At 38.7% G+C, this 14,913-nt stretch overlaps 1 protein-coding gene across 3 annotated transcripts in view; it reads right to left on the minus strand.

Moving 5' to 3' along the window:
* Positions 1–8,869, minus strand: part of cadm1b (cell adhesion molecule 1b) — a 134,262-nt gene extending 125,393 nt beyond the window's left edge. For 2 of the 3 annotated variants that reach the window (XM_026319478.1, XM_026319461.1), the window contains exon 1: positions 8,742–8,869. In XM_026319478.1, the coding sequence (XP_026175263.1) occupies positions 8,742–8,817 (76 nt within the window). In that variant the 5' untranslated portion in view covers positions 8,818–8,869. The remainder of the gene's footprint in view (positions 1–8,741) is intronic. The other variant, XM_026319469.1, reaches the window with a different exon arrangement.
* Between the last annotated feature and the right edge of the window lie 6,044 nt (positions 8,870–14,913).

Below are 14,913 nucleotides of genomic sequence, written 5' to 3' on the forward strand. Positions count from 1 at the left end.
TGGTTAACTGTCAGTTAAGTATGATTGATTGTATACTTACTGCAAATACAGAAAATCTTGTTAATTAGAGAATCGTAGGCAGTGTATAGAGCATGTACAGTATGGAAAAGGGACATCACATTTCAGAGGCATCTATGTTGGCATTCACCATTATCACCACCTACAAAAGCCAACCATGTGATAGAAGTGGTGTATTTCTGTGCTGTGGAGGTGGCATCCTTTTATCAATGAATATGCCCATATTATTACAAACTGTTAAAGAAAAGAAAAGAAAAGAAAAATCCAAATGTTTAGTTATGCAAGGCACAGTCATGGATTTGATTTTGAAAAATAAACTCTGCTGAGCAGTAAGCTCACCATCTGAACTGCAGGGCAGTTGATTGTACAGCGGCTCGAGTTTACTTTCCTTGTTAGCTAAAGACAGACGGCTATGTGGAAGCCAATGGATCTAACCCATATTTCCTTTCAAATACATTTACCTGTCATCTTAGATGTAAACAATGTGACTTTGAGTTCCCCCTTCCATTAACTCTATTGCCTCCCATGTCTCTCTGCAGTGCAATGACTCAAGTATGAGAAGTAATCAATAGGCTTCTGGTTTGGGTAAATGAGTCTTAGTGCTTTGGTTTGCACAGTCTTGATCAGTCTGACAATGACAGATTATAGTGCTGTATCTGAGAGTAATTAAGATGGGTCTATCGTCACACTGATAACTCAAGAGCATGATCCCCTGAAGGCAGGCAGCCCCAACCTGTCAGACAACAGCTCTCATCTGAGTAAATACCATCGAAATCTTCTCATGATTCACCTTGAGAGGAAGTAAAAAGCTCTCCATCGACTGTAAATTCTGTAATGATTACCCTTTCTTTAACATTAGTCTCACCAAAGACTCCACCGGCTATGAGATTGGCAAGTATAAATTTTAAAATGTTAAAATAACTAAGCACATGTTGAATGTACACATTCTCCTGCCAAGTTACCTTTGAAGCAATCGACAATGTAGCGCAGTCCAATGAGAAACTACAATCTCCACATAGATCATAAAATCAAGTCTGCACACAAACAGCTTTTAACTGATTAATCGAAAAAAAAAAATATGTTACTCATTTTAAGCAAAAATGGCAGATTTGCTGCTTTTCTATAAAAAAAAAAAAAAATCATTTTGTTTTGTCTCTGTACTGTAAGTCAGGCAGAACAAAGCAATTTGAAGTCATCAAGTCAGATCCCGAAAAGCTGTTACAAGCTGCTGTCTTCACTATTTTTTCATATTTTGCAGTCGAAACAATTAACCATTAATTTTATAATGGAAATAAGTTATTAGCTGCAGTTCTAAGTAGCAGCCAGACTTTTTGATTAGTCTGGCTGCTACTTAAAGTTGAATTTACTCACAGGGTAATGCATTACATTACAGGGGGTTCTATTTTTCAGGTCTTTTAATGTATTTAATGTTGTTTCTCTAAGACTTGTTTGTTCTTTCCAGCTGGCATCCCTGAGTGTATTGTTCAAATAAAATTAGAGAAACATTAGTGTGCACTGGGAGCACTGCTGAAGAGAAACACAAAAACTTGGAAGGACCAGGCTATTCTAATGTGGTCCCCAATTTGAGCTCTATCCTGCTGTGTAAGGGAATAATCTTTCATTCAGTCTGCATAAATGCATTGGCAAGCAGCATTCCAGTGAGAAAAGGAGCATCTGATTCCAGTGTGGGACTGTGTTGAGCAAAAAACAGTACCTGTGCTAATATCTCTCTGTATAAGTGAGATATAAATCTAGGGAAATTCGATTTTTATATTTTTTATTCTTATCTTGGAGTAAAGTGTGACACATCCAGTGGATTTTCCTTCTATTAGCAACGTATGATTTATTGATTAATGTAGTGTTTGCATTCTGTCGGCACTCGTTCCTACTTGTTCTTTTGATTTTCTCCCAGTGTGCTGCTTTACTTCCACCTTAGTGCTCCTGTTTACAGAGGACTCCGGGTACATAGTGGTTATTTTATCAGACCCAGATCTCCCCAGACAAGGCCAGAGAGAGAGAGAGAGAGAGAGAGAGAGAGAGAGAAAGGTGTTGGTCCTCTCCTGTTGTCTGAAATGCAGGGTGCAACCGAGCTGTGCCAGAAACTGAATCACTCTTGCCTTCAGATTTCTACACAAGTGATCAGCCATTAAATCAGCATGGGAAAAGTGGACTGGACTGGTCCAAAGGGGGTGTGAACTGGCCAACTCCCAAACAACCCCTCAGCTCAATATGTCCAAATGTGACCAAAGCAAGTAACTAACATAACAGTGCCTGCCTGTTGATCAACTTTCCTAATGGACCAGAGAAAAACAGCTCTTTTTGAACGACTGCTGGTTAAAGCACCAGAACCTTTTTCATTCCAATTTAAGCACTGGATTAGCAGGAGCTGCATAACTGAATTTATTGATTAGAGAGTCTCTCAGAAAGAGTCCCTTCTCCTCCACATTGATCAACAGTTATTTAACCTTAATGTTGGCAGTTTTGTTCTGAGTCTCATCCAGGTCTCTGGTTTCTCTTGTTGGTCAACTTCCTATCTGTGACTGACCTCATGACAGAGTAGCTTACTAAAATATGAGCACAGTGATTTTGGTGTGCAATAAGCTAAAGAAAGAGGACAACAGACCATCAAAGACAAAGTTAGTAAGTAAGACATATGCTGAGGCTGTAACTGTGATTCCCTTTAGACCCAAACAAAATACTTTACTAGTTGTACTACTGCTGTCTCAGATATTGCATGTAACACACGCATGAGTGAACAAATTAGAGAGAGTGTCCTTATGGCCTGTTTGATGTAATTTTTGATAATGTGAGGATCATCCCCAACTTCTGACAAAATCCAAATATTGTAGGGCCCCGCTTTACCCAATAGGTGCACTGTTTAATACAAGATGCAATTCATGAGAAGTTACATCAGAGGCAGCTGACATACAGATAATATATGGATATAGTGCACCTATTAGGTTAAAGCAAGGATACCTACCTGTTCTCTGCTAAAGCAGCTATGATCAATATTTTTTAATAATGCATCAACTGTGGGTGTGACAGCGTTCACGTGTAGTGGTGACCTTAGAAAGAGTTATGTCTATGTCTACTCTGCACCTCCACTCAGTTGCCCAGAGCTTCATAGCAGGTTTCAGCACACTGCTTAGCCGTCCAGCACTTAATTATTGTTTAGATTCACTATCACCGCTCTCATAGCGTCATTTTCAGACACAGCATGCAGCTGTTTTCAGCTCTAAGCAAAGTGGAGGATTTTCCATCTGAACAACCAATGGAGACCAAAAACAGCTAAAAGCGAGAGAATACTAAAATTACATTCAGCAGGTGGTCAGAAACATGAATTCTAATGTTCCTCTGTGGAATCTGTCAATAAAACTGTTTGCTAATAAGTTCACCATATCAAATCACAGCATTAATAAACAAAAACTGAAGACATCATAAAACAAATGTTTAGAAATAAAGACAAAATTAAGGGACTATGAAACACTCGATTTGTAAACCCTCTGTTTTCAGTTCCCATTTATAATTTTACATCACAAAATTGTTGTTCGTTAGTCAAGACAAACTTATGAAACTCAACTATGCATAGCCCTACTTGTCTTGTCTGAAAAACCTATTGGATTATGTCACAGTTTCATATTTAGATCATACCTTTTCTTTGTATTTATATGATTATTTACTTAATGTCTTATTTGTTTTTTTAATATGTTCATTGTGTTTCCAGTAAGTGCAGGCATTAAAGTACTACACAAAAGGGTGCACAGGAAAAACGCCAAAAACTTACAAGGTCTCAAATGCAGAGTTTGCTGTTAAATGGAATTTTAACTGTCGAACTTTAATAAGTCTCTTAATGATTATACATTCATATGACAAAATCATCTTCTGGCACAAGTCAGTACAAAAGCAGATTCTCCCTCTATCAATAACCTTAATATTATTTCCCCTCTAGTATGAATCTTAAACTAATCTGGCAATGCACTACACTGTGCTAAAATTTAGGGAAGGTTTAATGGTGTCAAAACCTGAATCTCCTCCAACACTAGTAAAAACACAATTACTGGCATCTGTGATGTGTGAGGGACAGACGAATGGTCACAGTACGATGATTCATGGTATCTCTACTAACATCTCTGCAGGGTACACACTAATGGGTGGGGTCGGGGGTCGTGGCCTTTAGGCATTTTTAAAGTTTCTTTATCTTTCTGAACTGAATCCTTAACATTTTTGTTTGAATTACAGCACAGTGCAGGTTACAGTGTTTTCTGCCTACTGTAGTGCTTCACTTAGAAAGCACTGTGCGTCAACTGTTCCCCAGCCTTAATAGTGATTTGTAATTGTTTCATCAGCCATACTAATGTGCACCCTGTGCCCCCTTCCAAACAAAAACATTGCATTTCCTTTTTTATTTTTTCATTGTGGACCTGATTGTCACTGTCTAAGCACTGCAGCCAATAGAGTGAGGTCTGTCAGATCCAGGGAACAGAGAGAACAATGTCATATTCATAAGCAGAGACAGCAGCTCTCCTCCTCATTACCACAGCACAGTCATGAATGGAGGCTTCTGTCCCCACAATCATGAAAGGACCTGTCATCTGTCTGTTTCTCTTAATTGACTGTTTACTACATTTCAACACAGACAGACAGATTTTTGATCCTCCTCAGTTTGTCATTCAGCTTGACACCACATTACAAATCCCTTATGTAGAAATGTCCCGAGATTTGTTTTTTTTTAATTTTTTTTATATCTATTACATGACTCAAAGTGATAGCATGTCTACAGTAGCACTTCTGTGACCTTGTCAACACGACCAGATGTAGTATGTACTTCAGAATCAAAAAAGGATCTCATTTAAAGAATAGAAATAGAACATGGACCTCCAAAACCAACTTCTTCCTGCAACATGTTTCATGCCTTGCTACAACCTCTGACTTGTGAAATCCGCCTGTTCACTAGGAACTCCAAGGACCTTCCGCACTCCAACACTTTATAAGCTATTTCAAAGAGAGTGTGAAGACTGATCGGAGATGCACATTCACACATTGCCATGCTCTGACAAGGCAGTGATGGTTTAAATACGTCCAATTTGTAGACAGGGACTTGTGCACAGCAGCCAAATTCAGAGCAGATACAGTAGACAAACACAGCCTGGAGGTGCGATGTCCTCAGTGAAATGATAACAGCATAAGCCCACATGACTTACTTTGCTAAATCTGCTACCAGTGGCTGAAATCCTTACATGCATCAGCTGCCAATTCTCTGCCAGCCCCTCCCTTTTCAACAGTAAGATTAGCTGCCACCGCATAAAGTAGTGCCATGCATTATCTTGCAATTAGAGTGAGGCTTATTAAGCAGAGTTTAATGTAAATTTAATGAGCAATAAATTCAATTTCTTTAAATAGAAGAGTATATTATTGTTACAAATGATGTACTGTGGTGATCTCAACGTACAGGCGATGAAATACTTCGCAAGCGGGCACATATCAATGGGCCATTAAGTGCAATATTAAATTTATCCTGAAACATGGTACTATACTGTAAGTGCTATTTTACACAGATAGTAGAGAGAAGACCACATCATTTGGCTACAGAGATAGCAGTAATGCACCCAGAGCTGAAACAATGACTCATTTAATCGATTAATGAATCCACAGAAAATACTCAGCATCAATTCTGATAATCAATTAATCATCTGGGTAATTTCTCAGATCTCAGCTTCGCCAATTTTAATGCTTTACTTTGTTATATATGGCAGGGCACTGCTATTTTGACCAATTAGACAAAACAATAAATTTGAAGGCAACATCAGGTAATCATTTAAGATACTAACAGACTCAACAAATGACTTAATCGAAAAAAATAAATCAAATTAACATATAACTCACTGCTCATTGTTTTTCTCAGCACTAAAATGTACAATAACTAAGTGCATTTACTCAAGCAAGCGCTGCACTTAATACAATTTTAATGTACTTGCACGAAAATATTATCAAATATCCTTTGTGCTGAGTAGTTTTTTTTTTACATAATTAGCACTTCATTTTTAAGAATAGGTATATTTTGCTGTAAATACCTACTTTTACTTCAGTAAAAACCTGAATAAGTAAAATTTTCAGTATTTTTTCTATTGTTGTACTTATTCTTAAGTAAAGGATAAAATACTTTTATCACCACTAGCCCTTAATACTGTGCTCTTTCCAATTAACCTTCAGTTCTCACGTTAAAGTTTTATGACATGAATATACGTCAATGCAGACAGAAGACAAGCAAAAAATACATCAACACTTGTATGATAAGTGAGACTATAAAAAAAACTACCACCCTCCAAAACAGAAAGTGAGGGCAGAGCAGTACACTGCAAACAGATTTCAAAGCCAAACCGACCACAAGCAGGGACGAACATCTTCAATCACTTACTGTGGCACATGCCAACTGGCAACTAAGAGCACAGTAACAACTGTATGTTTCCTTTTGTCTCTCTGAGATCCTGTCTTCCAGCAGCGCCTTGAGGCTCGTGACAGCTCGTATTGATCCGCTTCACCATCACTCACTCCCAACGAATGACTCTAAACTGGCAACAAGCGAGAATATGCAACCTTTCTGAAATTCAAACATCTGATATGCCACAACAGGCCCGAGTCCCAGGAGATGCAGCGAGGAAAATATTGCTAAACAGATTGTTAAAATGCAAAGTCTCAGCATTTCATAATAGGATGCTCAGCAGAGGCAGCCCTTTAGCTCCAGCAGTCATTAAAGCAGCAACTTTCTGATGGCTAGGATTACCTGTCTCTCACTCTTCCTCCACCTTTCTTTAATTAAACTTCTCTCCTTGGGAGGACTGGTGATCTGTCCATAGTGTACCTCACCTCTAGCCTCTACAGGATAAGCGGTATAACTAATGAATGGATGGCTGAACAATACTGTCTTAGGCAACATCCAGTCAGTGAGCTTGTTCTTTAGATGCAAAGTTAAAATCCACTGAAAAAAAAATGGACACTGTGAAAAAGCATACTGTCAGCACTTCACAAAGCAAATGCTTGGGCCCCTTTTGTTTTGTTTTTGCTTTTTTTTTCTCTCTCCCAGCAGCTGGTACAAAGACAATCAAAGAAAACCTAAGGTTTGAGGCGAATTTCCTGCTTGGAGATTTTACCTGAACCAATAAACCCTGTCAGTTTCCTAATGCTACAACCCTTGGTGTATGGAGCTCTAAGGTGACTGCGCATTTCTGATGCATTATTATATCTGACTGAGAGGTTAATTGAATTAATGTGACAAGGAGATGCTAGACAATGCTGTAAATGTCACTCAGCTGCTATTCAACACAGACCATAATAAATGCAACAACTGTGAAATGAAAACCTTGTAAGCTGTGAGCTGTAAAAAAGCAAAAAACTGCCACCGTCTGTTTAACTAGTAACCTCATTTTGGGAGCATGTTGTCGATCTCACCACACACACACGTACACACACACGCACGCACACACACACATAGACAAAGATACAGGCTTTCATGAGTTTCTGCAGACCTGTTGATGAAGTGGTGCAGATAACACTACTGTAACCTACTAGTGTGGAGCCACTAAATGGCAGTATGTGAATCAGAAATGAAACCAGAGAGTCGCTCAAGTAGTCTTCAAGCGTAAAAGCCCCTCATCGCAACTGTTGCTTTGCCATTTTCACAACCCGGGGATGGACAGAACAACATGTCCATCCAACCCCTGGGAGGGATTTAAAGAGACTGCAAGTTGACAGTTATATGCTTCAAATTCGTCATTACTGTCAGTGGATACGTTTTCCAGGAAAAAGAAGAAAGAAAAAAAAAACACTGACGCATGCAACTCTGATGCAACCGCGGTGGAATAACAGGGAAATGATCGGAACTGGGGACTGCAATGGTCGTGCACGTTTAGGCGCTCCTGGCTGATGTAGTTTCACGCTGTAACCCAAAGCCCAAGAGCGACATGGCAGATTTACATCTCCAGCCTCACTAACCGGAGTAGAAGTGAAGACTGCGGACTAGAAACACACACACGCACACACACACACTGGAATCACAGGCTGCAGTTGTGCGGTCAGAGGACACTGTGCGAGACTAGAGCTGCAATGCGTGTTTTTCACCAAAGCGCACCTGAAGCGCAGACTTGAGCGATTTGTAGACAGTAGGGGGGATGAGTTGGGACTGTGAAGGTTTATGCGGTATGACCGAAGGGTACAAGTGCGTCTGAGCCGTGCTCGCTCACTACCGGAGAACCCGGTCTCATTTGGTAATAAAGAGCCACGGTTTCGATGAAGCTCTGCCTTCAACTTGCCCTAGGGCTAAATACTGTACCACCATTTCCAATTATCGCTGGTGATACTTTCACTCCGCCTATGCAATTGTGCAGCACGAGTTACTTTTCATAGCAGTGGATTCTCTTCCCTTTGCAGCAAAACTCTCACACGGCAGCCCTAAAACGATGCTAAGTACACTGACAGTGTCTACAAACAGACGTGTGTGTTTTGGAGCCGACAGAATAATCGGAGCAACACAAAGTGATGCTGAGATTTTCAGGAAAAGCTTGTGCGCATCCAGCGCGCAAACGCACCACAACTTCTCCCCGGTACTCCCCGAGCTTTAGCTGTACAAGGAATAATTTCTGCATCACCGATACACACACACACACAGACACACACAAGACGGCAAAAACAAAAAAACAAAAAAAACAACAAAAAAAAACAAAACTTACCTTTCGGAAGAAACGCCACTGAAATCACTAAAACAGAGAGAGAAATAGCGAGAGATCCGCTCCCCGTGATCGCCATGTTGGACACCTGCTTGAGACTGGCGGCGCTAAATCACCTAGAGACGGCCATGGGATGAAAATGTAGACACATCAGAGGCGGAGGGAGGGCTCAAGCAGGGAGCCTGCTATCATATTGGGCTGCATTATGTTGCGATGACACCTAGGCCTATAAAATAATATAGGAATTTCAAAGTAAAATTAAAAAAAAATGTCAAAATTGCATTGCGGTCCGTATAGATTGACAGCGAAACCCCAAAACACACACTGTAATTCCCAATATGAATATTAAAGTGATACCAGGGGAAACGTAAAAATATCATGGAGTGAGGTGAGGTAACTATAAACTCACAAACGAGAACCACAGACACTTTATAGGAATATTATAGTAATTTTCTTTTATGGTTATAGTCTGTTAGTTCATGTGGGTGAGACCAACCTATACTCAACTGGCTGCACTTTGATTTTATAGCTCAAGCACAAATAATCCTGAGATAAAACAGCAGTTAGTTTATGTTTATTATACAGTAGTAAGGCCAAGCAGTGTAAGCTGCTCTTTGTTAAATGGACTGTGTATTCTAGACTCCTTTAAGGGCTGCAGATAAAGCAAGGATGTGTTATTTTAACCTGGTTTTACGTCATGTGACCTTTTCATAAATATTATTTAAATGAAATTACAACAGCATGCTGAGTCAGGAGTGTAGTCAGTGAGGCTTTGACATAAAAACAAACAGTACAAATGTGTGTTTCTGTTCAAAAATGAGCATATATGCATATACATATATATGTGGGCAATCCACATAGAACCTATTTAATCAAAGGGAAAAATCAGTGAAGTTTGGTGAACCTCTCAAGTCTTTATGTTGAATGCCTACTCAAAGAGCGCCCCCTTTTCTTTGAATGGAGTATTGTATTTTATAATTGTAGCTGATGCTTCTCCAAAACTGAGCAAAATCATATCAGAAAAATCACATTTTACAGCCATACTGGTTTGAACTGAAATGAAATACTGCAGATTATTAATAAGTGTGACCAACTGAACTCTCTTCCTTTCTCTGCACGCTCTTTATTATATCTCGTAACGTTTCAACTCCCTGGCTTATTCTCACCTGCAACATGGTACATTTGGAATATCTTATGGGAATCACAGAGGTACAGAGAACCATGCATGACAACATTGAATCTCATTTCCCTTTTTCATTGTGTCAGAACAGCACAAAGGCTGCTAATTGCACAATCTATTCTCTGAGACTGCGTGTCAGTCCTCATTCCATGGATGAGTAGATAGCATTTAGAACTTCACTCTAATGCTGCAGCCGTCCCTATCACTACAGATTGAATTCCACACATCAAATTTATTTCAGATGTTATTATCTGTGGCAGCTTGCCAGTTCTGCCTGCCACTCACAGTGTCTCCACAAGGTGTTTTCTCCCCTCAGCACAGGCTGGGCTGCTTTATTTTCCGACCTCATAGTATTAGTGGGCATCAGTCTGGAAGGTGCACCTGGAGGAGATATGCTTAATAAGTTATATCTTCACATTCTGGATTTCTGTTGTTGTAACTTTCTGGATCTGTAATAATTTGACATACAGTACCACCTAATGGGTCATTTCAGTTATTTTATACTCACAATATGCCACACTCCCAACTTTTTGTTTTCACTCTCTGTCTCTCTCACTCTCTCTCATGCTCCTTTGCTGTATTAGTGATTCACTCCACCACTGCATGGCATTTCCTTTGCTCATGAGAATAGATGGGGTTCCTGGGCCTCTCCATGAAGAGAAGCCCAACGTCTCTGTCTCCCCAAGCAGGATGAATAATGGATGGAAATAGATCAGATGGCTGAACTGCTTCATCTGGATCCTCTGTAGTAATGGCCAGCTATAGATTCTCTGTGCATGCATGTGTGGATGGTACCATGTGATTGTGTGTGCTCAATCTGTGTATTATGCAGGGGGTGGCCATGCGGCTTAAAAACGGCCAAGTAGTTTACTTTGGAGATCTCACATATGAGCTAGTCGTGCACTGAATACGGGTGGTGCCATTTAATAAGGCAGCCATCAGCATTTTCCATTTAAATGAGTGAAGAAACTGGTAATAAAAGATTTTCACCCGGGCCTCTCTCTCAGTTAATGTTTGATTAGAAATGCAATGGTTTTAAATTAAGATTTCTTTCCCCCCTTGGTATGAAATCAATCAAATTAACGGAAATTGAATTATTTGAGATGGTAATCTATTTAGGCAAACCATTCACCATGAAAATGTTTTCCTCCTGTTGTGAAAGGAGGAATAATTGAATCAGACCCTTGTAAGTGACCCCCAATGGCTGATCAAGAACAAGGCTTATTAAAATGGAATGTAGATTCTCTCATGCTTGAACCAAATAAGTGAAAAGGCAGGAGTATGTAAAATCCAGTTTTCCACACATATGTACATAGACTCACATGCATACGACATAATGCAACAGGACAGAGCTGAGAGCAGAACAATGAACCATAATCATGCCCCTTGTCCTGCTCATACAGTATATTCTCCCAAAACTCACAATCACATTTTCTTTACTTATTTTAGCACAACAGGATTTATAAAGTAGAATACTATTACTGCAAATTTCCGTCCGCCCCCCCCCCCCCCCCCCGTTATTAGGGGAAATGATATTCCAAATATATCACCACAGGTCATCAATTCTTCATGCCTTCTAGGGATGAAACATGTACACTCAATTGGTTTCCTGTCTCTTTATTCTCATACTTACATACAGAGTCTAACCACTTGTGAATCACATTTAGATATACAATTTTGAGAAAGGAAACCCTGTTTTTGCTACAGGCATTTTTGATAGGTTAATAACTGAGTTGAATGGAGTTGATTAAAGAATATCCATTATAGGGGATTTTATGGTGAATGACGATAACTTGTTAGTTAAAGAAAGTTATCAGACCTGCACAAATGCCTACTGTATTCTTTGTGTGCCCATTTAAAACAGTTTTTTTTCCCATCAGTGTTCTCCAAACCTTAATAAATGTATGTAAATTGCAAACAGTAATGATCCCCATTATTCTCTGTCTTTTCCCTCAACAGAAAATGCATAAACACTTAAATGTTCGACACATACTACCCATTTTATCAGTCATTTCATGCACAGGCAATTTTGCATCTCACCAAAACTGCGGACACACAGCAGGTGATTGTAATAAATCATAAGTCACATGGTACTTTACAGAGGCTTAATGGTAATAAATTTGTCAGGGTATAGTGTATGTCAAGTTGGCTGGATGGGCCTGAGTGTGCCTTTCTTGTCTCTATATGTGTGGAAGAGAAATATTGTTTCAGTCCTCCCATTTATATTAGTCTGAAGTCTGAAACACTCAGGGGCTTGTACTCCATATTTTTTTTGTCCACTTCAACCCTTTTCAGAGCTTGAAAGGATGTATTGACCCACTTCTATTTTTTATCTGTTTCAAGCAGTCTATCTAATCTAAGCAACACACACACACACACACACACACACACATATATATATATATATATATATATATTTATGCACCTTAGGGCATTTTTTTCTGACAGATGGACTGTACCCCCACAGCTCTTACAGATGAACCTCACTGTTACCTGCCATGTTCCAGTATGTTAATTTAAATTCATTTTAAAATTGATGTTCAACACCGTGAGCCTGCATTCAGAGTCTTTCACCACTGTCTGTGCACATTACGAATCATTGCGCTGTTTTGTTATCTGGTGCAATGTCCATGAGTATATGATAATTCTATCATGATTATGGGCAGCATAGACACACTAATGATTACAATAATTACCTCAACAGAGATCATGAGAGCTTATGATGAGACTTTCACACAACTGCCAATATGTCTTCTGCAGACAAACTTTATCATACTAGAACAAGTGCATATGACTAAAAATGCAAAAAAAAAAAAAATCTCTAACTAATTGCTGGCATAGCCACTGATATTGCCAGTAACACCTTACTGGAATTATGAGCACAGCAGGAATGCTCGGCTGAAAATGCCTATATACAGTAGACTGAACAGCATAATGCAGGGCCAGGATCATTAGCATCAAACTGTCCATGACTATTTCTGCTGGCAGCCAAAGGACTGAGGGCTACCTGCTGTTAACGAAGAACACACTGCCTGTCTTTTTCCACATTAGATTCAGAGTGAAATCAATTATCTACTGTAATACCAGTAATAATATCATATTAATATACATGTAGAACCATTTTTAGACAACATAAGCCACATCAATTTTCATTCTGTGCTGCAATGTAAAAAAAAAAAAAAAAGACTGCTTAAATGTCTAAAACAGATAGGAACATTTTACCAGATACAGTGGGTTTGAGGACATTACAGCACTTGCTCTAAATAGAATTAAATTGCATGTGGATTAGGACACATTTGCATATTAATTATGCGGAAATCCAACATAAAAATCCCATAAACTAATTTTGTATCTCCCAAAATCCCAATGAATGACTTGTTTGACAACTGGTCTTACAGAGCCCCCTTCATCCTCAGCACCTACAGTACACGTGGGTTCAAGCCCATGTCAGCAAATATTCACCCAAATCTTAATCAAAATCAAGTTAATTCTCTTTATACTGTTGTACTCTATTCAAAACAACCTGAGGCAATATTTTTGCCAGGTCTGTGCTGTTTGGTTCCAATGACTACACAGCAAAAACACACTCCAAAGCCCAACTAAGCAAGAATCAAATCCAATAAAATGCTTTAACCTTGACAGTGCATGTAGCAATCATCTTTAATCCTATTGGATACACAAATTAGTTTCTAAGACTATGGTTTCACACATCAAAATAATTTCATTTTCAATTACTGAAATCAAAGAGGCAGTAATATTGCCAGGAATATCCAATCACTTTTTGATAGATGTTTTGAAAAACAGGGAGAGGTTAATACTGTATGTTTCATCCTGTTTTACATAAATGATTTACAAGACAACAGAGAGTCTAAGAAGGGTCGAATATCATTGTAATTCTAGCATTCAAAACAGCTATTCAGTTAAAATACTGCTAAAACATACTTTTTCAACAGAGAGGGCATAGTTTAGAGTTTCTTTTCTACGCCACAGTTGTAGTTGATTTTGTATAGATTTTGTTGTCTGCTGCTGAAGCGACTCTTTGACCCCAGAGAGCCCTCTGGAAAGTCTCACTGCCTTCTCTAAAAAAACATTTACAGAGCAGGGAGCCAAAATACAGTAGGATTACCAATCTTTTTGTCTGTTTTGGAGTAAAAACAGTTTATGAAATAGTTTACTGTAACTGCTTTATTGTTGTTTTCTTCTTGTTCTTTTGCTGAGTTAGCCTTATAGAGGCATGAATGTGACCTCTTACTTCATCTTTAATTTTGATGGTTCAATTAGTTAGTGACCTGTAAACTGTTTAGTGGACTTTATAGTGTCCTAATTTCTATGTAAAGTTTTATTGTTATGCTAATGCTAAACTATAATAGACTTTTAATAGAGCCAGAATTATAGTCACAGTCTTTATTCTATCTGATATTAGTTGAAATTAGCAGAGATCTTTTATTTTAGAAAATTAGTTATTTTTAATGTATTCTTTCTATGAATTTCTGGACTACAACGTGACTATTTATGTGCTCTTTTAAAGAGATAGCACAGTGAGTTGATTGCGGTGCACTATGGCGGTACATGTCAGTACATGTACAGCACATGTACATAGTTGATTTACACCTTAACTTAAAAACCTATCCAGGGCTTTAACTCAGCTTCAGTTATAAAGATTCACTGCTGTTTTTATTTTCCCTGTGAAACCATCCTCTTCTGCCCTCGCTAAATAAACTAACAGATAAGTTAAAATATACAGTCCAGTTTCTGTAATTGCTCCTATAAGGCTACTGATATTCATTTTTAAAATCAGTTCCTCTGAGTACAAGACACAGTCTATTGAGCAACAGTCTTAGCATTACAGACTGGTTTTCCTCCTCAGTATTTTAAAAGTTCCCTTATTTAATAAATGAATGGAAATTGTGGTGTGAGGGTCTTTACAGGACAATATCCAGGACTTCATCGGGTGTGAAAATCTAGCCGGGGTAAATTGGGCTTTCTATTTTTTAT

Source organism: Mastacembelus armatus, chromosome 13 (assembly GCF_900324485.2).
Source record: "Mastacembelus armatus chromosome 13, fMasArm1.2, whole genome shotgun sequence".
In the NCBI taxonomy this organism is placed as follows: Eukaryota; Metazoa; Chordata; class Actinopteri; order Synbranchiformes; family Mastacembelidae; genus Mastacembelus; species Mastacembelus armatus.